The 24,158-nt window shown below is 45.1% G+C and overlaps 8 protein-coding genes across 10 annotated transcripts; 3 read left to right on the forward strand and 5 right to left on the reverse strand.

Annotated features, from left to right (window-relative positions):
* Position 1: 1 nt before the first annotated feature.
* Positions 2-1,256, reverse strand: LOC108156162 (neuroendocrine protein 7B2). Its single transcript, XM_017287490.2, has 2 exons — positions 1,093-1,256; positions 2-1,025 (listed from the first exon to the last, which is right to left on the reverse strand). The coding sequence occupies exons 1-2, from the start codon at positions 1,118-1,120 to the stop codon at positions 232-234; spliced, it is 822 nt and encodes a 273-aa protein (XP_017142979.1). The 5' UTR covers positions 1,121-1,256; the 3' UTR covers positions 2-231.
* A 284-nt stretch (positions 1,257-1,540) lies between these two features.
* On the reverse strand, positions 1,541-2,872 carry LOC108156161 (zinc finger protein 17). The gene is made up of 3 exons (XM_017287489.2): positions 2,646-2,872; positions 1,966-2,579; positions 1,541-1,903 (listed from the first exon to the last, which is right to left on the reverse strand). The coding sequence occupies exons 1-3, from the start codon at positions 2,769-2,771 to the stop codon at positions 1,672-1,674; spliced, it is 972 nt and encodes a 323-aa protein (XP_017142978.1). The 5' UTR covers positions 2,772-2,872; the 3' UTR covers positions 1,541-1,671.
* Positions 2,873-3,052: 180 nt separating this feature from the next.
* On the forward strand, positions 3,053-5,082 carry LOC108156159 (protein downstream neighbor of son homolog). The gene is made up of 3 exons (XM_017287487.2): positions 3,053-3,206; positions 3,276-3,436; positions 3,505-5,082. The coding sequence occupies exons 1-3, from the start codon at positions 3,159-3,161 to the stop codon at positions 4,994-4,996; spliced, it is 1,701 nt and encodes a 566-aa protein (XP_017142976.1). The 5' UTR covers positions 3,053-3,158; the 3' UTR covers positions 4,997-5,082.
* LOC108156163 (DNA-directed RNA polymerases I, II, and III subunit RPABC2) lies at positions 5,023-5,662 on the reverse strand. Its single transcript, XM_017287491.2, has 2 exons — positions 5,527-5,662; positions 5,023-5,460 (listed from the first exon to the last, which is right to left on the reverse strand). The coding sequence occupies exons 1-2, from the start codon at positions 5,553-5,555 to the stop codon at positions 5,094-5,096; spliced, it is 396 nt and encodes a 131-aa protein (XP_017142980.1). The 5' UTR covers positions 5,556-5,662; the 3' UTR covers positions 5,023-5,093.
* Positions 5,663-5,852: 190 nt separating this feature from the next.
* On the reverse strand, positions 5,853-8,582 carry LOC108157710. Of its 2 annotated transcripts, XM_033389727.1 has the most exons (3): positions 8,451-8,581; positions 7,273-8,391; positions 5,853-7,140 (listed from the first exon to the last, which is right to left on the reverse strand). In XM_033389727.1, the coding sequence occupies exons 2-3, from the start codon at positions 7,585-7,587 to the stop codon at positions 6,145-6,147; spliced, it is 1,311 nt and encodes a 436-aa protein (XP_033245618.1). In that variant the 5' UTR covers positions 7,588-8,391; positions 8,451-8,581; the 3' UTR covers positions 5,853-6,144. The 2 variants fall into 2 exon arrangements, with proteins under 2 accessions (XP_033245618.1, XP_033245617.1); XM_033389726.1 differs by having other exon boundaries at positions 5,853-8,391; positions 8,451-8,582.
* A 1,582-nt stretch (positions 8,583-10,164) lies between these two features.
* LOC108157680 (transcription factor SPT20 homolog) lies at positions 10,165-11,787 on the reverse strand. The gene is made up of 2 exons (XM_033389728.1): positions 11,674-11,787; positions 10,165-11,614 (listed from the first exon to the last, which is right to left on the reverse strand). Exons 1-2 carry the CDS (start codon positions 11,675-11,677, stop codon positions 10,380-10,382), a joined length of 1,239 nt encoding a protein of 412 aa, XP_033245619.1. The 5' UTR covers positions 11,678-11,787; the 3' UTR covers positions 10,165-10,379.
* Positions 11,788-13,937: 2,150 nt separating this feature from the next.
* LOC108157079 (ceramide kinase) lies at positions 13,938-22,312 on the forward strand. 2 transcript variants are annotated; one of them, XM_017288915.2, is made up of 4 exons: positions 13,938-14,436; positions 19,770-21,542; positions 21,597-21,796; positions 21,859-22,312. In XM_017288915.2, the coding sequence occupies exons 2-4, from the start codon at positions 19,800-19,802 to the stop codon at positions 21,986-21,988; spliced, it is 2,073 nt and encodes a 690-aa protein (XP_017144404.1). In that variant the 5' UTR covers positions 13,938-14,436; positions 19,770-19,799; the 3' UTR covers positions 21,989-22,312. The 2 variants fall into 2 exon arrangements, with proteins under 2 accessions (XP_017144404.1, XP_017144405.1); XM_017288916.2 differs by lacking the exon at positions 13,938-14,436 and adding an exon at positions 17,610-17,798.
* Positions 22,313-23,045: 733 nt separating this feature from the next.
* On the forward strand, positions 23,046-24,155 carry LOC108156766 (proteasome subunit beta type-4). Its single transcript, XM_017288431.1, has 3 exons — positions 23,046-23,288; positions 23,348-23,849; positions 23,916-24,155. The coding sequence occupies exons 1-3, from the start codon at positions 23,137-23,139 to the stop codon at positions 24,066-24,068; spliced, it is 807 nt and encodes a 268-aa protein (XP_017143920.1). The 5' UTR covers positions 23,046-23,136; the 3' UTR covers positions 24,069-24,155.
* Positions 24,156-24,158: the final 3 nt, after the last annotated feature.

The raw sequence follows: 24,158 nt of genomic DNA on the forward strand, positions 1-24,158 counted from the left end.
CTTGTTGTTTCTGGCTTTGAGCCCTCGTTTAATATGAATAACTTTATTTGGTGGTGTAGTATGGGGACTGTAAATATTTGTATAGACTCTGCTTGGAAGCTCCACTGAGCGGGACAACATTAATAATCAACTATGATAGCTAATAATAGTAGTAGACACCCAAATACCGAAAACGAATTAAATATGCTTCGTAGATGTATGAGTTTACGTGAGGACCCAACACCCAATCGCTTAGTGGAAGAGCATGTTGCCCTTCTTGGCGGCTATGGGCAGGCGATCGCCCTGGAGGAACGGATTCATGACAGCGTCCATGCGTGGATCGGGCATGGCCGGATAGCCGGCCTTCTTTACCAAACTGTTGACATTGTTGAGGCTGTTCTCCTGGCCCATCTGGAGGATGTACTGCTCCACGGCCGAGTTGAGGTCGCCTTTGTCCGAGCCAGAATCGGCACTGTCCTGCTCCGAGCAGTCGAACATATGCTCGTTGTCGCAGGTGCAGTCCTGGGCAGCCTGGAACTCGCGACTGAAGATGGCCGTGTTTTCAAAGTCCATTAGGCAGCTGCCTCCCTGGGAGTCCACGTCATAGCCCTCAGGGCAGGGATTGGGAGGATTGCAGTAGGCTGGCAAGCCAGCATCGTTCTTGACAATATTGTTAAAGCGGTTGGGCCCCTCGCCCATGCCGCCCGAGATGAACTGGTGACCCCAAAGCGAGCTGTGCTGCAGGAATTCGTGATCCCGCAGCGAGGGATTCGAGTTGACAGCCGACTGCAGCACACAGTCGCTGCCGCCATCGCACAGCCTGGAATACTCTGATCGAGAGACGAGGTCCACATTGTCCTTGGGCGCAACGGCTGCCATATCGCCATCATTGTCCACATCGTAGTAGCCCACCTGCATGTCGTTATCCATGCGATTGAGCAGATCCGTCAGCAGAACATCAGCGAAAATGTTATCCTTCGAGCCATAGGACTGCACCTGCGAGCCCCCCGACACCAGAAGAAGCATGTAAATCAGCATTTTAAGATCTAAAATCGTCGAAAGGCATTTATTCAGCTTAAATGATATATTTTTCACTATTTTTAAAGAACTCACTTTGCGACCGGGACAACATATTGCGCATTTTCACTGAAATATCACTGTCCACGTAGAAGTTTGGTAAGTTTATTGATTTTTCGGGCGCCAGCTGCTTCAAACACTCGGGTATCTGTATGTATAACAATGTTATACGGTTGGTTCTCTCGGTGCCGATGTGCTGACTACCAGTTGAATACTCAGAATACTCGAAAAGTGCATTACCAGCCCTCTTTATAAATCATTTAAAGCTGATAAGATGGTGAAAAAAATGCGCAGGCGCGGTCTATGAAAGCTCTTTCGGGTTGGGAAAGTCATACCAGAAAAGCATGTTTAAATTTTATAGAATTGAAACAACAGTATTTTAAATATGTACTAGGTAATACAAGAAGAACCATATCAGAAAACTATGTACTACATAGTATATGCACCTTCGTGCATAGTGCATATGTACATATGTGGTCAGCCAATTAAATTCCCTTAAACATAGAAAAAGTTACAAATTTGAAATGGAAAATCATACTTCGATTCTCAAAGAGATTCTAAGTAGGAAATAGTTCCAATAAATCCAGAATAATGATTTCAAAGATTAATCACTGTCTAACCTACCCATACAATTTCTTCATTAATTTCTTTAATAGCGCGCTTGTGATTCTTTGATTTCTTATGTGCCACCAGGAGCGCTTCGGTCATGAAACCTTTGCTGCATGGCTCACATTTGTATTTCATATTTGTGGCCGTGTGTGTGGCATGATGTTCACTTAGTTCCGAAACACAGGAGAATATCTTTCCGCACTGCAGACAAGGATAAGGTCGTTCATTTTCATGGGCTCTGTAGGAGTATACAAATTAAATTAATTAAGTGTCAGAAAGTGCTCCTTTTTATTGTCTTACTTTTCATGGCGTAGCTTGGCGTCCATTGAAACGAACACTTTACCACAAGTCGAGCATTTGAATTGCCGCCATTGGCCATTATGGCATTGCGAGCGATGCTGTTTCAAATCCGTCTTTTTCGTGAAGGTTTCGGGGCATTCTGTACATGGGAAGAACATCTTCATTTCCTTCCGTTCTTGATGCGCATCCAAGTGCTCATTGTAGGCGTATTCGTCGTCGTAGAACTGACCGCATTGTTCACATATAAAGAAGTTACGGCGTCGCTTTGCTACTCGTCTCATCTGCTCTTCCTTTATCTCAGCCTTGTACGCCTCTTCTGCTGCGATTAGCACAGCCGCCTGGGCATCCTCATCGTCCTCTACGTCATCCCCTTCGACAAACCCCAAGAGCCCCATGTCATCGTTATTGGTTGGCTCCAATTGGTCCGCATCAATTTCGATTTCGTGGAGCTCCGGAATTGGAAACTTCCTGCGGTCCTCTTCAGTGGTCTTCATGACCATCTCCAGCAAGTACTTTTGGGAGAAGATGCAACGCTCGCGAAACTTCACAGCAAGATCCAGTTCGGAGAAGCAGCGCTCGCAGATGAACTCCGGCAACCCTTGATTGGTAGACAACTGGAAAGGACAACCAATAATGGTATAATATAACAATAACATTAACATTGCCATTGATTACATTACCTCGACACCAGTTATCATTTTCAGTTGGCAATGCAGCTTTCCGCGCATGTATTTGAACAAATGTCTTTCGCGTTTCTTGTCCTTTATTTTATTAGCGCAAATCCGGCAAACTAGTTTGATATCCATGATTTTATATTATTTACTAAAACTTTACACGCAATGATGTGACCATGAGATGAGCACCGATAGCAATGTCGTGTATTGGTATCGTGTGCACTGTCGTCAAATAAGCTATTTCATAGCTAATTTTCACTATTTCAAGTTTCATGGAACTATTTTACAACTAAATTCCTCGCAACTTAAAGCTGTGCAGCTAATTAAGTTAATTAAATGTTTTATTCAATAAATACAATTATACTATATCGTGTTCAATGTATCGATACCACCCAGCCAGCTGTTGCTGAATTGTTTTTGATTAGGTCACACCGAAGTGGAAATTTGCGCGGGAGTTGAGAAACAAATTTTATTTGCTGAATTGCAAATTTTTATATTATTTTACCCATACCATAAGCCATGTCCAGCGACGCTGCACTAGCATCCAAATGGACCCGTCCAGATGATGTGCGCATTAAGTGAAAATTTCAGCTCAGATAAACCAAAACATATATGTAAATCTCTGGAATTTTGCAGTTTATCAAGCTCCAACGGCTTAAACAAAAGAAGAAACAATTGGCAGCACGTGTAAGCAATAACAACAATTGCAAAAGGCCAACACTACAATTGGATGAGACTGATAAGAGCAAACTTTTAGAAGCAAAACTAGCGCAGAAACGAAAGAATCCCTTTGCCAAGTGAGTGTTAATTTTTAATTTTGTAGATCAACTGTTGACCTAAAAACCATATGAGCTACTTCTCTCAGATCCACAGAAGTTGCGAAAAAGCAGAGAGTTGAGGCCGAGGTCCACGACCTGCCTGTGGTCACGGCCTCCTCCTGCTTTGTCCGAGAGACGCCCACACGTCCGCCGGCGGCCAAGCTTGTGCTACAGAAATTCGATGCCCAGGCCTTTGCCAAGCTGCTGCAGCAGCCGTACGCCGAAGAAGAGGACGATGCCGCACTGGCTGCTCAACAGAAGCACACAGCGCATTTGCCTGTGGACTGGTGCCTGAAGACGCGCGCTCGCTTCTTTTGCCCCACGGAACTGCCTGCCATTCAGTTGAAGACCTCCCAGCTGGCCAGCGGACTGACCAGCTTCGTGCGCTGCATCGACACCCAACAGTCGGAGAGCACGCTGGACATCTCGGATGCCACGCGTTTCAACCAGTGCACCTACTACTGGCAGCATCCGCATCTGCCCTGGCTGACGCTCTTCCCGCGCAACTCCAAGGAGAACATCGGTGTGACGGTCGGCGAGCGCGAACGGAAGGCGCTGGCCGAGGAGTGGGACTACAGCTTCCGCGGACTCTTCCAGTTGCTGCGTGCCCGCCAGTGCCCCTACTTCTATTTGTGCGCCAACTCGTTCACGGTGCTGTTCCGGGCAGCGGGAATTGGCGGCCGCGCCGAGAGCCATGCCCTTGTCACACCCTCCACGCGTGGCATGAGGATGGCCCTGCGCCAGGAGGGAATAGAGTTTACCATGCCTCTGAAGAGCGAAGCAGGTGGTGGCGATGGCAGCTTCACAGAGGAGAGCACCAGCAGCTCTACGATGGATGCACCAGAGGAAACTTCGGTGCCTCCTCCTACCGGAGAAGACGATGAGGACGATGATGAGGCCTGGCTAGAGAGCTTGGGCGTCGACGAGCGAGAACTACGACGCATACAGTCCTCCCACGCTAGGAAACAGCAGGCAGCCGAGATGCGAGAGGATTTCAGCGACAACTCGCTGCTGCTCATTGATGGAGTGGAGTGCCAAGGATTCTTCAGCTATCTGCTGAATGCCAAGAGCGCCATCAGCAATGTGGGTCGTCTGGCGGGAGTGCCACCCACTCTGCTGTCGCCAGTTGCATTCCCGAAAGCTACCATGCAGCACCTGGTGCCGCGCTCCAAAAAGGTTCGACTCGATGGCGTGGATTACTTCAGCATCGACATCAAAGGCCTTATCCTGCCCACATTTCTGCCCAGCGTGGCGGAGCTGCTCTGCGATACCCGCCATATGTTCAGCTCCACTCTGGCCAGCAGCACCAATACCTTGGCCTTCAGCAAGGCCTCGCAAAAAGTTCTGGATTCGCCAGAAGCGCCTCAGGAGGACGGAAAGGAAGGCACCGCGGCCGACCAGGTGTTTGGCGAGCAGAATCTCTCAGAGTGCGGCCTCCTGCCATCCGTGGTGGGCTCTATCTGTCGCACTGGCCAGCATGCTGTCGGACTTCTGGAACGTGTGTGCTATCAGCGGGGCGAGGGCTATGCTTGGAGTTGATTAATTCGAGCCAGTTGGCCAACAGCTTGTCTTAAGTTGTATATTTGTTGTATGTAATAAAGTTGCTATGTATGTATTGCTATGTATATACCCCGCTCTAGTTGTCCACCATGATGAGCTCGTCGATGCTCCAATCCTCGTAGGAATGATCAGGTAGATAGCGGCGTATGATGATAGGTATCTTCTTCTGCTTCAGCTCTTTCATGGCGATCTGCAGGGGATCCGTTTCGCCGTCCAGCTCCACCATGATGGGTGCGCACATGGCAATCTGCAGAGCCCGCGTGCCCAGGACGCGCGCACGCTCATATTTCGTCATGTATTTGGTGGTAATGCGCTTCGACTTGGGCACACCGCCGCCCCCTGTTCCACCGGGCGCAATAATCTCAATGTTATCCGCCTCTTCCTCCGGATTAATATCTTCATCTACATCCTCGTCAACGTCGTCGAAATCGTCTCCACCAACGCTGTAAGAGTCAGAGACCATGTGGTGGAGTCCGGGTGGAATATTGAGACTTTTCAGTGATACTTACTCCTCATTGCCGTAATCCTCTTCATCCATAGTATAGTTTAGTTTTAATATAAATCAATCAGTGATATAGAAATAAAATAGTTTATTTATTCGGCGTGTTTTCGCGTGTTTTCACCAGTATGACCCTATCGATAAAATATACCGTCCGACCCTCAGAAATATTCCGAAACATACCGTCTCATTTGAAAAATATACCGTAAATATACTGACGAGTTCAAGTTCTATTATACATATTCCTCGTTTTTGATCTTCCGTGGAATATTACCAGCTAGATAGAACTCTGAGCCCTGCCCACATAATTTAATCCGAGCAATGAATAAATTTTCTACTTAACTGGCTTAATTTACATACTTGCTTTTGTTGGATTTTGTCTAAACAAAGGTTTTAGTGTAAAGGTCAAGAAAATATACAGTCAAGTAAAAAAGTCAACATACAGCACCAATTTTGAGATATTTCGGAGTTTTGCAATAAAAATCAAAAAAGGTGGTTTGCAATTATTTGAGGTCTTAATGGATGATTTATTATATTATTCGACATTTCGCCGACGTCCAACGTTAACACCTGCTATTGGAGGTTTCTGATTGCGAAAGTAGAAGCCGCTTGGTTGGGCCGTATCATCTTACCCGCGAGGGAAGGAAGGTATATTTTGTCCTGGAGATTGCGGCGATGGTGGATTTTCCGGATAATTTCGCGAGAGCGGGCGTGGCGGGTTCTCATTGCCCGGAATCTGAGCATAGTCATAATCGATGTGAGTGCGTATATTAACATTTCGCAGACGCCCGATACCACCACGCTGATCACTGGCAAATCGATCTGGATCAAAGTTAGCCATTGGATTCATCTCCGGGTCTCTTCGGGATGTGCACGGGTGTTGGTAATACTGATCGAAAGGTTCGTTTATACCCGCCCCATGACGGGCTTGTCCTATACGCTGCAACGGTCTGATCGACTCGTTTGGTTGTGCGCGAGCATCGGTATCGATAGCTGCTGACGCTGCTTCCGAAGATTCCCCAAAATCGCACCTCGGACCCAGCGGATCCATCTGATCCGAATCCACCGGATCCAGCGAATCCATCGTATTGGCCATCTGTCTGCCCAACACAGGCACGGGATACTCATTGGGGTAACATTTTCCCCCACCTCTGTGACTTCTATGTCCGCTTTGTCCTCTTTGCCCGCATTGCCCTTGCTTAAAGCATCGCACCCGAGATCTTCCCCCTGGGGGGCAGTATAGTTTCTGATCTGGTGGCTGCTTTGATCTCTGGCACCCCGAATCCGTCTGCCGTCGACTGCTCTCTGGAGGCGGCTGCTTGCTGCCTCTCTTTGTACGCTTAGAAACAGGCGGAGCCGATTGCTCGAGATAGACATTGTCATCGTCCAAATTACAGCTATTCTCATGGTCAAAGGATCCGTCTTGAGTTCTTGGTTCGGGAGGGGAAGAGACTTGCCGAGCTGCTGGCCTCATCGGTGGAGCCATCGTCGCCTTACAGCAGCAGAGCATTTCATTGCGGAAACCACCCCTCTGGCCATGGTCAACGGACCGCTCTTGAGTTCTTGGTTCGGGGGAAGAAGTGACTTTCTGAGCTGCTGGCCTCATCGGTGGAGCCATCGTCGCCTTACAGCAGCAAAGCATTTCATCGCGGAAGCCACCCCTCTGGCCATGGTCAACGGACCGGTCTTGAGTTCTTGGTTCGGGGGGAGAAGAGACTTTCTGAGCTGCTGGCCTCATCGGTGGAGCCATTGTCGCCTTACAGCAGCAGAGAATGTCCTTGCCGAAACCACCCCTCTGGCCATGGTCAACGGACCGCTCTTGAGTTCTTGGTTCGGGGGGAGAGAAGACTTGCTGAGCTGCTGGCCTCATCGGTGTCAGGTTCTTTGGCATACAGTAGCAGATCATTTCATTGCCGAAACTAGCCCTCTGCCCATCCGTCTGGTCGAAGGATTGCTCTTGAAATCTTGGTGCGGGGGGGGCACAGAATTTCTGAGCTGCTGGCCTCATCGATGGAGGCATCGTTGGCATGCAGCAGCACTGTGGAAGCACATAAACTGGTGTCCAGTCCATAGGACAGACATTGTCAAAATTTGTGGCACCAAACTGAACGCTTGCTGGAGGCAGGAGCGCCGGAGGACAGAAGCTAGTATCATCGTTGAAAGTCTGGGGACTTGGCCGTGGCCGAACCGCCGGTGGCTGCTGCGGGCGACATTGCGGTGGCGGAGGCTGGTCCGAACAACAGCTGCAGGTACTGTCATTGGAGGAACTATCGGATGACAGGTCACAATCCGATCGCTCCGAACTGTAGCTAGAGCGGTTCCCTAGCGAAATAGATCGGATTGAAATTGGGTTGGATTTTGTTGTGTGCTTTATTCTGGCTGTTACTTGCCCATTGGCTATAACATTTGGTTTATTGTTGGCGCATATTGAGAGGTTTGAGAAGGCCGAGAGTGGGATATTGAGAGAAAACTGAAAATTTGGATAGCTTTGAATTTAGAAATGTGTTCCATTGCCCTTAGCCGAGTGTTTGCCTTCGCAAGTAGCGCCTGCTACGCCTGTTCAACAGATCCCTGGGCAAACGATGGAAGCCGATCATCCATTATTGAACAACGCAACTACTGCCTTTCGAGCTTTGATTGCAGTGTCCGCAGTGGTAGCGACTTCGGCCAGCGGGCCTCACTCGAATCGCAGGGTTTTCTGCTTCCAAGTGTCCCGGAAATCCTGGTGGTGGGCCTCGGTACACTTTACACCCACCGGTTGGGGGTCCTTGCGGTACTACTCTTGCTGGTTGATGTTGCACTTCGTTTTCCGTAATTATCGTTACGCTACCAGTCATCCCGCAAGGGCACTGTTTGCACTTGTTGGATTTGTCTTCTGCGCAGATTAAATGTTAATCAGATCAAATTCGTTAATACAAATTAATTTTTACTTACTGCGACCCATTTTAGATCAAATATAGACGTAGACACAAGCAGGGCAAGGAACACAATGAACACAAATGAAACAGATCTGGCAACTGCTAAGACTGTTGAAAGTGCTCCGTAAGTAAGACACTTAATACATGGCACCTTTCTCATACTCCTTTTCGTTTCCTTTACATTTTATACCCGATACAAAGAGTATAGGGGTATATTTCTTAGTTTTGTGGTGGAAGTGGGCGTGTGCAGCCCCCAGAAGGAAGCGTTTCCGACCTGCCCCTTTCCTCCCCCACATCCACGTTATTGAAGATACGAGTAAACCAACTACTGCAGTGGCTACGCAAAGCCTTCCACTAGCTTACTCACTATCTCCCTCTCTATCACACACTCCTCCTCGTACAGTGTGCGCGCTCTGGTGGATGTGAGCGAAAATTCTAATCAAATAGGTCATTAGGTGGAAAGAGGATAAGCAAAGATCTAATTCATCCCATGACAAGTGCGAGCAAATTTCAAAGAGATCACTTAGAGATCCCGCCTCTCCTTTAGGAGAGAACAGCGATACAAAAGTATCGTAAAAGCATAAAAGTAAATGTATGGTATCCACATGGAAAATTCTTGGATCTTTTGACCTGATGACCTTCAGCAAGCAGAGTTTCTTATGTAAAAGTACTTAGCTTTAAATTAAACAAATAAACCCCCGGGAAGTTTACACCACTCTATCCTGCTCCAAACGGTAGTTGGCAAAATAGTACCTACCAAAATAAGTTCCAGAATTGGAAGGAAGTTGGTTGTAAGTGTATGCTGGCCACAAGCTATAACATTTGGTTTATTTTTCGTAGTTTGTTGCTAAAAGGTTTAGGAAGGCCAAGAGTAGGACAAGATATGGGATATTAAAAGAACACTGCAAATTTGGATAGCTTTAGAATTAGAAATGTCTACCATTGCTCTTGGCCGAGTGTTCAACAGATCCATCATAGAATAACGCACTTCTTTTTGGAAGACCTGCAGCTTCCGCAGGTCTTTTTGCAAGGGGATGAGGATTTCGGTGGAGGATCCGCAACTGATTTGCACCATTGACACCCCTCGGATTGTGATTGCCCGTGAACTGCTGGCACTACCTGTGCTGCTGGTACTGCTTGTGGTTGGTATCCAGGCGGTAAAATTACCGTTACGCTACCAGTCAGCTTGCACTCACATTGTTTGCCCTTGTCGGAGCTGGACTCTGCACAATTAAAGTGTGGTAGGACAATGCGAATTTATTAAAACACATTCGCTTATACTTACTGCGACCCATTTTATCTCAGCCTGGCCAAGGCAACAACATACAGGCCAAAAAACGCAATGAAACAGATCTGACAGCTACTAAAATTGTGGAAATTGTATTGTATTTCTTTTATAATAAACTTAATCTTGACAACTTTCTCGTCGTTTTTTTTCGTTTTATTTGCTCAACTCGAACCTTCTACTGAAACGTTTCGGTCTCGTGAAGAGTCGCGTTTTTTGAATTTTCTACCGTTTCCATTAGCGAGCTACTGGAATCTGTAATGACTTTGAAACTCTATACAAAGCTTCCTTTATGCAGAGCATTTGAATAGTTAAAGTAGGCCAGATCTGGATCTGTGGCAATTCGGACCAGAGGACCTGCTTCTTCAAAAGTATTTAGCATACAAATAAATAAATAAACATTCCCAATCTGGCCCTCTCCAAGAAATTCCGAAATTGGATGGGATTTTGTTGTGCCTGCCCATTTAGCTATAACATTTGGTTTATTGTCCACATTTTGTTGCTGAAAAATTTAGGGAAGCGTAGAGTAGCTGGGTTGTTGAAGCAGCACTGAGAATTTGGATGATTTTAAATTTAGAAATGTGTTCCATTGCCCATTCACATTCCAGGCCGAGTAGCTTCGTGGGGGATGCGAGCGCCTGCTACGCCTGTTCGGATCGATCACTGAATAGCACACTTCTTTTTATGCGAACAGTGTCCGCATTTGCCCCTCCCGTTACCCTGGTACGTCGGTGGACCCGAATAGGGCTGACCGCAGCCCACGTAGGCATGAGTGAGTTCCCTAGCAGGGGGTGGTGCTGCTTTCGCGAGTGGCTTGACCGGCGTTTTGCAGAAACAGTCCACTTTCTTCTTCTCGTGGCAGTTGCATCGCAACTCCGGTACTCCGGGCACCATCCCGGGCCCATCCTGCAGAGAATCTGGCTTTCGTTGGGGACGAGTGCACGTATAGGTATCCGCAACTGGCAGGTCGTCATCCTCTACATTCGTTGCACCCACTGCTACCGGACGTTTGCGACCACCAGGTCCAATTTTCGTATTGCGGGTCCTGTTTTTACCGCAATTGCAACTCATGGTGGCGTTTTTTCTCTTTTGAACTTTTGTAGTTGGTAAAACACAGCTCGCCACTTCCGTTTGCTTCTGCCCCGGCTGCAGTTCAGGCTGCGATATTGGCTGGTCGTAGCCCCCCACTTGCTGTGGCGCCACGTAGGACTGCTCTCGCGGCAGCGGTGGTGACGAGTACTGTGGCGGCGACTGTGCCTGGGGATACTGCGGCGATAGTTGTCCTGCGGCGTATTGTGGTGGTGATTGCGCCATGGGGTATGTTTGCCTCACTGCCTGGGGGCTGGGGGCCGACTGGTATTGAGAGAATGACGGATCCTGGCGGAATGCTGGATCTTGGCGGTATCCTGTGGATCGCGGTGCAGCATCTGTCGTACATTGTTCCGGGGGGTATTGGGCTTGGAATCTTTGGCAGTAGCCGTGACAGCCTCCCCCTCCGGTTCCTGGTTGTTGTGGTTGGCCCTGCGGTGGTGGGGATTGCGCTACTGGTAGGTATCTAGCTTCTTGTATCTGGGTGGAGTCCTCTGACTGCAAAGTTGATTGATAACGAGGTTCCTGCGGCTGCAAGGTCGATTGATAGCGTGCTTCCTGTGGCTGCAAAGTTGATTGATAGCGATGCTGCTGCTGGTATACTTGTTGCTGGTATTGATCCGACTGGTATTCTGATTGCCGTTGTTGTGGAGGCATCTGCGAGTACGATAGATCCTCTGGTGGTTGCTGCTGGGGCGGGGGTGGCGGTGGCGGTGGCTGGGAGCGGGGCTGCTGTGGCGTGCCTGTTGTCGCTATGCTACCACTTACGCCGCACGGGCAGTTGGTGCACTTGCCACAGGGGGTTGCTGCAAGCATGAACCACTCATTATTGCGGCTAGACAGTCAACATAAAACGAATACTCACACATTTTCACGCTCACTTACTGGCCGGAAACAAAATGGGAACACATCTGACATCTACAACAAATGTTGAACGTATGCCCCAAATAAGGAGACACTTACTACTTGGCACTTTTCTCCAACTGTTTTATTATACCTGATACTCGAGGAGCATAGGGGTATATTGGGGGTATGAAGGTGGATGTCTGTAACACCCAGAAGGAAGCGTTTCCGATCCCATAAAGTATATATATTCTGGACCGGCATCAGCACCCGAGTCGATATTGCCATATCTGTCTGTCCGTCCGTCTGTCCCGATGAGCGCCTTGTTCTCAGAGACTACAGGACTATAAGTTAGAGCAACCAAATCTTTTGTGTAGGCTCCTGTCATATCTCTGGAGAGATGTGAGAATAAAAAAAGAGAGGGCAAACAAAATGGAAACAGATAAAATTGAATAACGGGTTATAACCGAAATCTCACCAATAGTTACAGCTACGGGTATACTGGTTGATGCAGGGGCATTTCTGCATTTTGCTCTTCTTAATATGTATATCATATCAAAATTTTTTACACCTAACAGTCTTCGGCGTGCTGACACATGGGCCACTTGCCTTGCATATCAACGTCCAAATAATAATAAAAACAAGATTAGTATAGGTTTCATGTCTCTGTGCCGTGGGGTCAGGTGTGTCGGAATGGAACACTAAGGAGTGGCATACTCCAGAAAGAGTTGCTGATCATCGAGGCGCTTCAATATGACCTGGTACTCCAGAACCTGGAGCTGCTCTCGCTAGACCAAGAAATCAAAAAAGACAAGAACAATATGGTACATTGCAATTTTGTTCAATAATCAAAAATGACTCCAACGTCAAAAGGCGTTAATTTCAAATTAAGGTAAGTCGAATAATTACATATGTTTATAATTGTGACAAGGATGTTGAATATATGTATTTTTATTTATTTTTTTGATAACACAGTCAATTTTTGCTTCGTACAAAAATTACGTTGTAGGATACTTCGAGTACTTATAATTTGCAATATACTAAATAACTCTGAGACTGCACACTTTCATATGTAATTTTCACTTTACCAATTGATGGGTTGAAAAGAGAATTGAAGGATATTTCATCGGATTAATTACAAGATACAATGACTGTACCTGACGATCTATGTATCATTGAGGTATGATTGAATTTGATCATCGAGCATGATGAACGAGACATGATAGGAGATCCGGTGGAGACCCCCACTGAACGAAAGTAGCATTCATGCCTAATGTGTACATTTTTAGACATTTTACGATAATTTATAGAATCTATGCCTGAAATCTATAAAATAATAATCACACTCGGCTATTATACTCCGTGATATTTTCAAATTTCAAACATACACATTTCCCCCTGGCGTAACCATGTAAAGAAATTAATTTTGTGGAAATTGCTTTAACCTTATTTTATAAGCAATGCTGAGATTTTTATTATATGCTGAGAGATCTATATAGCTTGTAATATCCGACGGAAGATAAATATCATCAACAAATGAGTCCCATTCCATGTACACTCATACCCTGGGGGTATCGGGATCGAGATATATTTAATCATATGCATTAATATGTGTAAAACAAAACAATCTGAAATAATTTCTTAACTAATTACGTTTTAAAACAGTTTCTTCATATTTTATTAACGAAATAGGGTATAAAAATGCCCAAACTCCGGTTGACGTCACATTCCATACTTACGTTACATTCCATACTCTATTACGTTACCACTGTTTTTTGTTGACCATTTTGGCTTAAACCATGTTTTAGACACAATATAATAAAAAGGAGTACTTAAACACAGCTAACCTTGTAGAAAATGTATTCGTCAATGGCCTAAAATTATATGGGCAGAGCTAAAGGTTTTAGTTAGTCTGAATTATTCAACGAAATATCAAATTGAGGAATAGTAACGATTTTTCTCTTACGTGTTATACGTTTTATTTATTTGACCTTCTTCGTTAAAAGCTTTTTTAGACTAAATCCAACAAAAGCCAGTATATAAAACAAACCAGTCAAGTAGATAATTAATTCAACAATCGTATACAATTATGTGGGCATGGCAAAATATTCTATCTAGCTGGTAATATTCCACGGAAGATCAAAAACGAGGAATGTGTATAAATGAACTGAACTCGTCAGTATATTTACGGTATATTTTTAAAATGAGACGGTATATTTTGGTATATTTCTGAGGGTCGGACGGCATATTTTAACGATAAATACGCGGTTACACTGGGCCACACTCAAAAAAAAAATTCTTCGAACGGGGTCGGTTGCGTCGCGCGTTTTTCTTTTCTTTAGAAAAACATTTTAAAATGTTCAATGCATAAATTGTGAACAATCAGTTCTGTGCATTAAAACATTTAGTTTTAAAGTGCTTGTTTAGTGTGGAATTCGAATCATAATTGGTTTTAGAGTCGAAGTTTGTGGGAAACAACCCTTTCCGACGTGTAAATCCTCCCTTCGAGCATTTCTAACGGCAGTTTGAGTTTGTTAATTGTTATTGCAAATTCTTCTGTACAGAGTTTTTGAGTAGTTAAAGTAGCTAATTGAAAAAGTCATTAAGAATTGCCGTTAGTTTTCCCGTCTTATCTGTAGTTGTTTGTGCTTGAGAGTGTGTTAAGTGTGCGAAAGTGCAATGCGTGTCCGTATTGAATTTTCTTGATTTCCCCAACCGCGACGTAGCTGCATTCAACACTTACACACGGTGCTTGTATGGATATACGGATATACCTATATAATAGGTAAGTTGTCCCCACACCCCACCCCTGCCTCGTTTAGTCAATTACAATCAGCAACCGGCATTCCAATTGGATATTGGATACTCTTGCAACAACAGTAAAACATTTCTATCTATTGAAATAATGGGCAGACAAACAAGTCGGGCACACATACATGAATGTATACACACAAATTCTCTCCCCATACACTCACAGGAATTCCGCAAGCTCACACACACACACACACACACAAAAGCTACAGCTGAGTTGTTGCTGTTGTTCTCACAGCTGTCTGGTATTGTGATAACTGTGTAAGGGAGAATTCCAGTGGGGGAGAGGATGGAATGATGCTGCCCCCAATTGGTTTCGCTGCATCTCTGTCTAATACTCTCCCCCTCGCACATGCTGTTTTGGGCGAGTGCGAGTGCACTGAAAAAGCCCTGCTGTTCGGGCGTTGCAACACATTCCCATTTGGCACGTGGCCAGGAGCTAGAACAACTGTAAATGCATACCAGATACAGTGGTCACTGGATAAGAATAACTTTTTAAGAATAGAAATTATAGAATTTCTAAAAACTAAAACTAAACCAAAAGAAAGTGAAATTTAATTTATGAATTAAGTCTCTTGGGAAAGTGTAGCTAAGTGGTTCTTTTTTAGAGCTACCCCTGTACCTTACACAATTTTTGTTTAATTTCACTGCAATTTACATTTCTTCAGATCATTTTGTTCAGGCATAAAGCAAAAAGTTTCTTTAGAACAATTTCCTTTTGATTTTCTTTGGCCAGCTGGTTTTCCTGGCTTTCTGGGTCACAGATTAATGGCTTCACACATTTTAGTGGGAGCTCTTAATGTTATGTTATTTCTCTTATCGATTGCGTGTGTGTCTGTGTGGTGTCTGAAAGGTCAGACGTGGGCTGGATCTATGACCGACTGCGACAAAGCGGGTCAAGTTTGTAGCAGACGGTGCACAAGGGTTTAGTTAGAACATGTTAAAGGGGTATTAAAATAGCGGTAAATACCCCACTGCTTGTCACTTAGCAAGCAGTTTAATTTCCTTATTTATAAATCTTCCATTTAAATTGAATTTTAAAGCCAATTATTATGGTCTTAAGTGGTTTCTTTTTACTTATCAAAGAAGTGATACTTTTTGCTATATTTGATAAATGTGTCCTCTTATCGGTGGACTCCCCCTCTGTGGAGGGAGTCAACATTTCCGCTCTGAAAATACACACACAGATTGATTTATATTTTATCGTATGCCACGAGGTCTTATACTCCGCTCCGCTCAAAAGTGTCTTACAAGCTTTAATGTATTTTAATTAAATATTTATTGATATCATGTGTTCGGATATGAGTCACTTTTAGTGAAATTTACAACTGAGAACTCTGTTTGTAGGACACACATGTTCAAAGATTATCTATTATTATCGATTCGTAAGATTTTCAGTGTGAAAGTTCGAGAATTTCAAATATGTATCTTTAGGAATCATGCCCCTTTTCTACACGTTGTACCCCAACCCCCATATAATACTAGATGTCATCGGTCATATCTTATCTTTGGTAAACGAATAGCGCAAAAAAATATATAGTATTCTCCGATTGCTTCACGAGATAACCCTCGAATACACATATGTACACGCACACATGTGTACATGAGTCGTATATGGGGTACTAAAGCACTCGAATGTTATTGTTTGGTTTTAGCGATAAGTCCCGTCCTTCTGAACAATAGATTCTTTGGGGTTTGTACTCTCACAAAGGGCAGTACTCTCGTACCTAATGGAGCCAGCTTGTTTGACTAATCGACAAACTATGATGTTAAACAGTTAATCATTGCATCGCTTGCGTGACCCTTAATTAGGGGCTAACATCATCATTTTGTAGAGATTCGTGGCATTTGAAAATAACAAATGGGAATAACAGCCGCCATTAGCGGCATTTATTAAGAATATATCCCCCATTTTTTTTATTTTTTGTGGAATAGGAAATGAGTGGTTTCCTCCCAATCAGAAATATCCCCCACTTTCCGTTCATATTTGATTTTATTTACTTATCGTGTATTTTGTTTACACATTTCCTGAGGAGGCCGCCTCTTGTTTTTTCCGATGAGAGGTACATCCGTGCCCCCATCCCCCATTTATGATTGATTTGTACATAGAAAACAGAGAGAGTGCAAAGCAAACATTTATTTTGAGACCATGTTTATTTATAATTAAGTTTTGTTCGTATTCCCTCTACAAAAGGCATTTCTTTTGTAAAAATTAATTACTTTTTGGCATCAAAAATAGCTTCGAGTGTCTGGCTCTGCCTTCAAGATGAAAATGCCTGCAGTTTTTGCATTTAATTGGCAAAAAGCGAGAAAGTGAAGATGATTTTGTTTGTGAGATGCGATTTATGTATAGTATAATGAGGTTTCTTCAGAGATGTATCCTTAGACAGGGGTTATAAATAAATTAATGGATTCCGGTCTCCATAAAGGGCTCTAATGTATCTGAATCCCTTCCCACAATCCCCTCTTTTCAAAACCAGTAATCTAGATCACATTTTCCCATCATTTTTAGTCAAATAAAATAACATCCAAAGCCATTCAGAGAATTGATTGGTAAGTTCTTTAAGTTCTTCCCTCCCCCTGTTTGAGGCATCATTTAAACCAAACATTCCAATGGCCAAAATAAACTTTTTATATTTGAACGACGACCATAAAAAAGCAAACATTATAGCGAGCTTAATTAACTTTTTGCACTGCCATTTGAGTGCCCTTCATGGCCGAATGGCTGCAGTTAAAGACCCCATCAAAATATGAGCATCTGAATGTCAAGATCGGAATATATATACCCGTACCCGTACGAGTAGTGGCAGGAAATGACTCAAAATTGGCTGCAGAGTCACAAGTATGGTGCAGCAGCCGTTTCAATGCAGCTTCCGTTGAGATCTTGAGTACAAGCCCGGTTATTTTTTGAACAACAGAGCGATTCAAGGCGAAGGTCAAGCCGTGTGCTGCACGCAATCGGAACGGAGAGGAGAGAGCAGAGCAGACGAGAGAGAACTCGTTTTCCAAACTGCTTTTTGAGAGCGAACGCAGCTTCCTCACTCTGCTGCTGTGGCTGAGTGGCTGAGCGATTCTAAAACTTAGTTTTTTTGCGGGTTTTGGGTGCTGCGGATCGGTCCGGTCCGTTCGGTTCCGTCTGTCTGGCTGTCGCACTTTTCAGTGGGGGATAACCTTGAACGTTGCCTCACACGACGCGTGAAACGGGGGTCTCTGGTCCGTCGTCTGTCAACCGTCGGTGTGTTCAGTTCTGGTTTCAAGTATTCAAGTGTCTGGTCTCTAATTAGCAAAAACAAATTGCTGGAGCTCTCGAGAGAGTCGCCTTGTGGCTGACTAAAGGTATGACTAACTAAACATTGAATATATTATATTTATACACGGTACGGTGGGGCGTACAAGGGTAAACACAGGTGGAAGAAGGTGGGGAAAAACAATTAACTATGCTATATTGTGCTATAAACTTGAAACTTGAAATTCCACGCTAACTTTAGACTTTGAAAATCAAACAAAAGGGTATAGAATGCACCTACATCTACCTCTTTTAATGATTATAATATTAACCGGTATAGTTTCTATCTACCAAAAAATCAAATCTCTCCTCAAAAATTAGAGTATTCCTTAGAGTATTCATTGATCTCCGGATATATTGAATTACTGGATACCCCCATATTCGAAATATCATTGAACACATTCTCTTTTCCACTCTCTTAAATAAATTTGCATAGACATATGAAAATATTCAGTTTGTTCTTCTCAAATAAGAAAAAGATTCATTGTTCTTCGGGGCATAACTCTTAAGAACTCAACTCTCAAAGATGTTTATCCCAGAGTTTATTTTCAGTGTCTCTCGCTCTCTGGATCTCCGTATCTATTTTTGTGTCAAATATCTAATGCATAAAATTTATGGAGCAAACATGACCTGAATGTGGGAGTAGTTTCTAGCATTGAAATACGAGTGTTCTGGAGATTATTTTTAAGGAATTCCGTCTTTTTTATGGTATTTTAATGAAACACTTTGCTTTGAGTTTTGCTTTGATTTCTAAAGAACTCTACTAAAAACCGTGAATTTTCAAAGCAATTCTTGGATTTATTTAGAAATTCTTGGGTCTCTTTGCCCAATTCTTGAATGATCTACTTCCCTTTTCCCTTGCATTTCCCGCTTGAAATTGAGAGTTCAATCAACTCTGCGCCTGCATTGTGTCTTTTGTGTTTCCCCTTCTTCGATTGCAAAAGCAAGAAACATTTTAAACCAGTTTTTCTTTACAAATTTACACTTTTGCGCAGTGCCCCCAAGGCGTCCGTCCTCACCTCACGTTGGTTCGAGTTCAGTGCGCTATGAGCACGAAATAAGTGTAGCACATACCTATGTACTTATAGCCATATATATATGGGTACAATCGTGTGCACAATCATGCTTATAAGGTTATATGGTAAGAGGTGGAACAAGTTCTCAGAATGTGCACTTTTTTGTGCCGCTGATAAGCACTGAAACGACGAAGCGAAGGCAACTATATATTTATGGAAGGAAAAGTACAATATTCCTGAAGGGGACTTGCCAGTAATCCCATAAGCAGTGCACTGCTTGATGGAAGACGTGATAATGGATGGCATACTAGGGGGAAATTTTATTTTTACTCAAGGGAAGATATGTTTTGTAAATGGGAGAGAACCCATGTGGATTAAATGTCAGTTAAATGAGGGTTTTACTATCTTTAAGGTGCTTATAGATGGGATTTCTTCTGCATGGAACCCCCCTTAAATTATACTTTTATCCGAAAACTCTACATTTCTGAGTCACACATTCCTATGACCCGTCTGCCCTGTTTATCAATAATCACTATCATCGTTATGAACCGCATTTGATGGATGGTTTGGATACTGCAATATAATGACTGTTATTATACGCCGAAATATGGGTTTAGTTGATGATCATTGAACCGCATAGAACCTTCATTCAACGAACGAATGTTGTTGGGGGTTTCATCAAAAGTTTTCATTGAACAAATCGTTAGCATGGAAATGCTAATGACTCTGAAAGATTTGATTGGATTACTGGATCGGGAGGGGGTAAGCCCCCCCACTCTGTACTCTTTACCTGTTCTTTTATCACCTCTTCCTCCATCTCTCATTACATCAATTAAGACGAAAAAAAGAGAATGGAGGCGACGCGTCGTCGTAACTCAAAATTAATGGCAGAGACGAATCACCTTTTCTTCACCTCCCAGCAGCTCCACCACTCCCCCTGCTGCTTTTATGCCCTCCCGTTTGCCGTTTCTAATGGAAACCTGTTTTCTTTTCTGCCTTTTGCAGCGCCGACAAAGCCATCGACGGAGAGCAGAGATGACGCAAAGCAAACAGTCACTGGGGGGGTCATCCACCTACGCCCCCTGCTCCTCCAACAACTATGGGACCTGCTCCTCCGCCACAGCCACGGCAACAGCAGCGGGAGACCTCTCGCCGTCGCATGACATTCTGCTGAACAATTTCCAGTTAAAGAAAAAGTCCTATCGGGTGCTGCTCCATGGCCAGCAGCTGGTGTGGGAGCGCATGCAGAAGGTGAAGCAGTCGAAGAGCAGCCAGGAGACCAAGGCGCCGCTGCCCGAGGATCCGCCCTCGCCGGAGGGACAGCGCGGCTATGGCCCCAAGAGTCACATACTCCATGTGGACGATGTGATCAGCGTGCGGGCGGGAGACACAAAGATAGCCTCCATACAGCCGCCGAATCCCCAGGCCATAAATGCCCAGGGGGAAGCCGATACCAGGCCCACTTCTCAGTACCTGACCATCAACTATGCCCTGCGCCTGACCAAGTCCCAGACGGACTGCAACCGCTGGGAGCTGCGACGCGTCACGTTCTTCAATGCGGACCCGTACATTGTGCGGCAGTGGGACCAGGAGCTGCAGGCACGCCTCCACCAGCCATCGAGCACGCGAATGCGAGTGCGCCGCCTGCTGGTGTTCATCAATCCGTATGGCGGGCGGAAGGCCGGCTCGCAGACCTATGAGCGACATGTGCGGCCCATATTCCAGTTGGCGGGCATCGATGCCACGTGCATTACCACCCAGCGGGCGAATCAGGTGAGGGACATCCTGCTGAGCCACGACCTGAGCTGCTACGACGCCGTCTGCTGTGTGGGTGGCGATGGCACTGTGGCGGAGGTCATCAACGGCCTGCTGTTCCGGCGAATGCGGGAACTGGGCATCGACGAGCAACGACCCTCGTACATACCGCGACCTGAGATCCCAGTGGGTGTAATCCCAGCCGGAAGCACGGACACCATTGCCTACAGCATGCATGGGACGGCAGATGTCAGGACGGCGGCCATACATGTGATCCTCGGCCAGCATCGCGGCCTGGACGTCTGCAGCGTCAGCAACAGCCAATCGCTGCTGAGGTTCTGCGCCAGCGTCCTCAGCTACGGCTACCTGGGAGATGTGGCTGCCCAGAGCGAGAACTACCGCTGGATGGGGCCCAAGAGATACGAGTACAGCGGCGTCAAGGCGTTCATCAACAACCGGGGCTACGACGCAGAGCTGCGGCTGCTGGAGGAGCCGGATCTGCAGCCCACGCCGCTGGAGGAGCATCTCCCGCAGAGTCCGGACAGTGTGTGCTCTCTGGACGAGTCTGTGCCCTCCATTTGCTATGCCAATTGCCAGCGCTGCAGCTTTGCCAGCTCCATGCAGGAGCAGCAACGCTCCTCTCTGTTTGTCCACGCGGAAGACGCAGAAGTGGAGAACACAAGCAGCGCCACACTGGAGGAGGCCGACCCAGAGGAGTCCCATCTAACGCCCAGCGAGGCGGCTCTGCTCAGACCCAGGCCGCGGCCCGACAAGCTCCAGCTGCCAGTGGGCAACGTCCACTCCATGAAGAGCCTTGCCTCTGAGCAATGGAAGGTCATAAAGGGCAACTTCTTCATGATCTGCGGCGCCAATATAACCTGTGCCTGCGCCCGCAGTCCCAACGGAATCTCCCGGTATAGTCATCTGGGCGATGGCTGCCTGGATCTGATTCTCGTCAAGAAGACTTCGTTGCTCAATAATGTGAGATTTCTGTTAAATACAGCCGGCCGAAGTGGAGATATAGTAAGTATTTTAGTGCTTTGCGCTAGAATTGTATTAACACAATTTGTTTTACAGCGAAATTTACCCTTTGTGGATGTCTATCGCACAAGAAAGTTCCAGTTTAGGACATTCGCAGCGGCCAATGGTGAGGACTACAGCATTGCAGGCTCTTGCCAGCCCATAGCACAGGCGGAGGTCGGCAGCAGCTCCTCCTCAGAGTATTCCAGCTGGAACTGTGATGGCGAGGTGGTCACCGACTTGGACATAACCATGAGGTATTGCCTCTTGAGATTCCCTCAAGCAAAAGCTAATGATCATCCTCTCTCGCACCTTCCAGATCGCATTGTCAGCTTATAGAGGTCTTCATGCGCGGTCCGCATTCCTATAGCAAGCCGCTCAAGAGCGGCACTGCCCCCTCAACGCCAGCCAGCTCCAGCGACAATGTGTATTGCTGCTGCAAGGACTAGAAGAAGGACAAATTAATCTAAATCTAAACCTAAACCTAAACCATTTGGCCGTGACAAGTAGCTTGTAGTTTTGTGTAGGGTATTCGTATTCGTAATCGTAAGGGTCTCCCCTCAATTATTATTGTTTTAGCATAGCTCAAAAGAAACCATGTAACTGATATTCTTGACTGTATTACGGCATCTGAAAGATGCGCCAAGCAAACGGAAACATTCCAATCCCCAAAGGAAAGGTCTGCATTATACATACACTGAAATATATACATATATATTATATATTTGTATACTGGCAATAAAAACAAAGTGTTTTAATGTTTAAATTCAAAATTAAAATTGTTTGCTCTTTTAGGAAATGGATAATTTCGTCTGTCCAACCTATTAAATTCCGATAGCTTTCGGTACACGGATTTATCAGAATCTAAAGATTTGAAATTTGTCTTTAAATGAATCAGGAACTTGATTAATTGATCTAAATTTTTGTTGGGGCAGCTATAAAGCAGTCCGGGTTATAAATATATCTCACAAACTGCGAGCCAATACCTATCCTATGTATTCATGTCGAACAGAGAATATTATGAAACTTGAAGAATTTTAGCGCAGTTCGGATGAAAGATATCTTGGCTACCTTTTTTGTAAGGAAAAAAAATGGGTGGATATGCAAGGAACAAACATAGGGTATACAAGTGTCCATTCTCCATAAATGTTTTTTTGATATGTAGCAAACGCGTAGTTACCGTGTCGCAACAATGTAAAAAAGGACATTTCGTTGAACTGTTTAAATAGAGGGGGCTTAAATGGGCTAAATTCGTTGCATCCCTGATTTGGTATTTTTTGAGGTCAAAATTAACCTATTAAATACAACTTTTTAAAGGTTTATTTAAGAACAAGAGGTATATAAACTTTTCGCCCTCTCAAATCGAACTTACGTGCATCATTTATTTTTCGATCATTCACTTTCAAACCATTTCTATTTGTCGCTCAAGTTTTTTGAAATGAGATGATATGTTTCGGTATATTTCTGAGGGTCAGACGGTATATTTTAATGATAAGTCCGCTGGTCACATTGTTTATTTGTGCTCGTCATTCTCTGGCAAAAAATCGCTAACAATTTAAGATTTTCTATTATTATTATTAAAAACGAGTAAATTAACATGTTGAACAACTACAACAGCATGGCCCAGCCTTTGTGGCAGAATGGACCCACACCGGGGGCGTTCTACAACTTCACTGGCGGCGCGCAGCAGACCCAGAAGTTGCCAAAAGAGCTGACCGCGGCAGGCCCTTTCGGAACAAAGCGCAGCACGTAGGGTGCCATTGACTATATTGAATCCACTTCATAATTAATACTACTTCCTTCCTCAGCTCTTCCATTACCACAGGCTCCTCCGTTTTGGGTATACGATACGATGGCGGCGTCATGATTGCTGCTGACACACTGGTCTCCTACGGCTCTCTGGCACGCTACCAGAACATTTTGCGCGTATTTCCCATTAACAATAACATCATTTTGGGCGGCGGTGGCGACTTTGCCGATATACAGTCGATCAAGCGCACCATTGACCAGAAGATGATCGAGGATCAGTGCTATGCGGATGGCATCACCATGAAGCCCAAGGCTCTGTCCAGCTGGCTGACGCGTGTCCTCTACAATCGTCGCTCGCGCATGAACCCCTTGTACATTGATGTGGTTGTGGGCGGCATTGAGCAGGATGGTACGCCATACCTGGCCAATGTAGATTTGCGTGGACGTGCCTATGAGGATTATGTGGTGGCCACAGGATTCGCACGCCATTTGGCTCTGCCTTTAGTCCGCGAACGCAAGCCAAAGGATCGTGAATTCACAGCCGAAGAGGCTTCCGAATTGGTAGGACAAAGACTGCAATTCCGTCCTAAAGAACTTAATGATTGTAATCCTTGTTTTTGTTTTTAGATCCGTAAATGCATGGAGGTGCTCTACTATCGTGATACCCGCAACATGGCCCAGTACACTGTTGGCGTTTGCAACGCCAGCGGCACCACTATCGATGGACCCTGCAAGGTCAGCGAGAACTGGACCTTTGCCGCCACCATCAAGGGATATTAGAGTAAAACTCCGATAGAGCCGATAGAATGTATGATTTAAGCTTGTGGCGGTTTTTCGATGAATAAAAATTACTTTTCCAATCAAAAATTC

The sequence above is a fragment of the Drosophila miranda genome, chromosome 2 (genome assembly GCF_003369915.1).
Source record: "Drosophila miranda strain MSH22 chromosome 2, D.miranda_PacBio2.1, whole genome shotgun sequence".
Classification (NCBI taxonomy): domain Eukaryota; kingdom Metazoa; phylum Arthropoda; class Insecta; order Diptera; family Drosophilidae; genus Drosophila; species Drosophila miranda.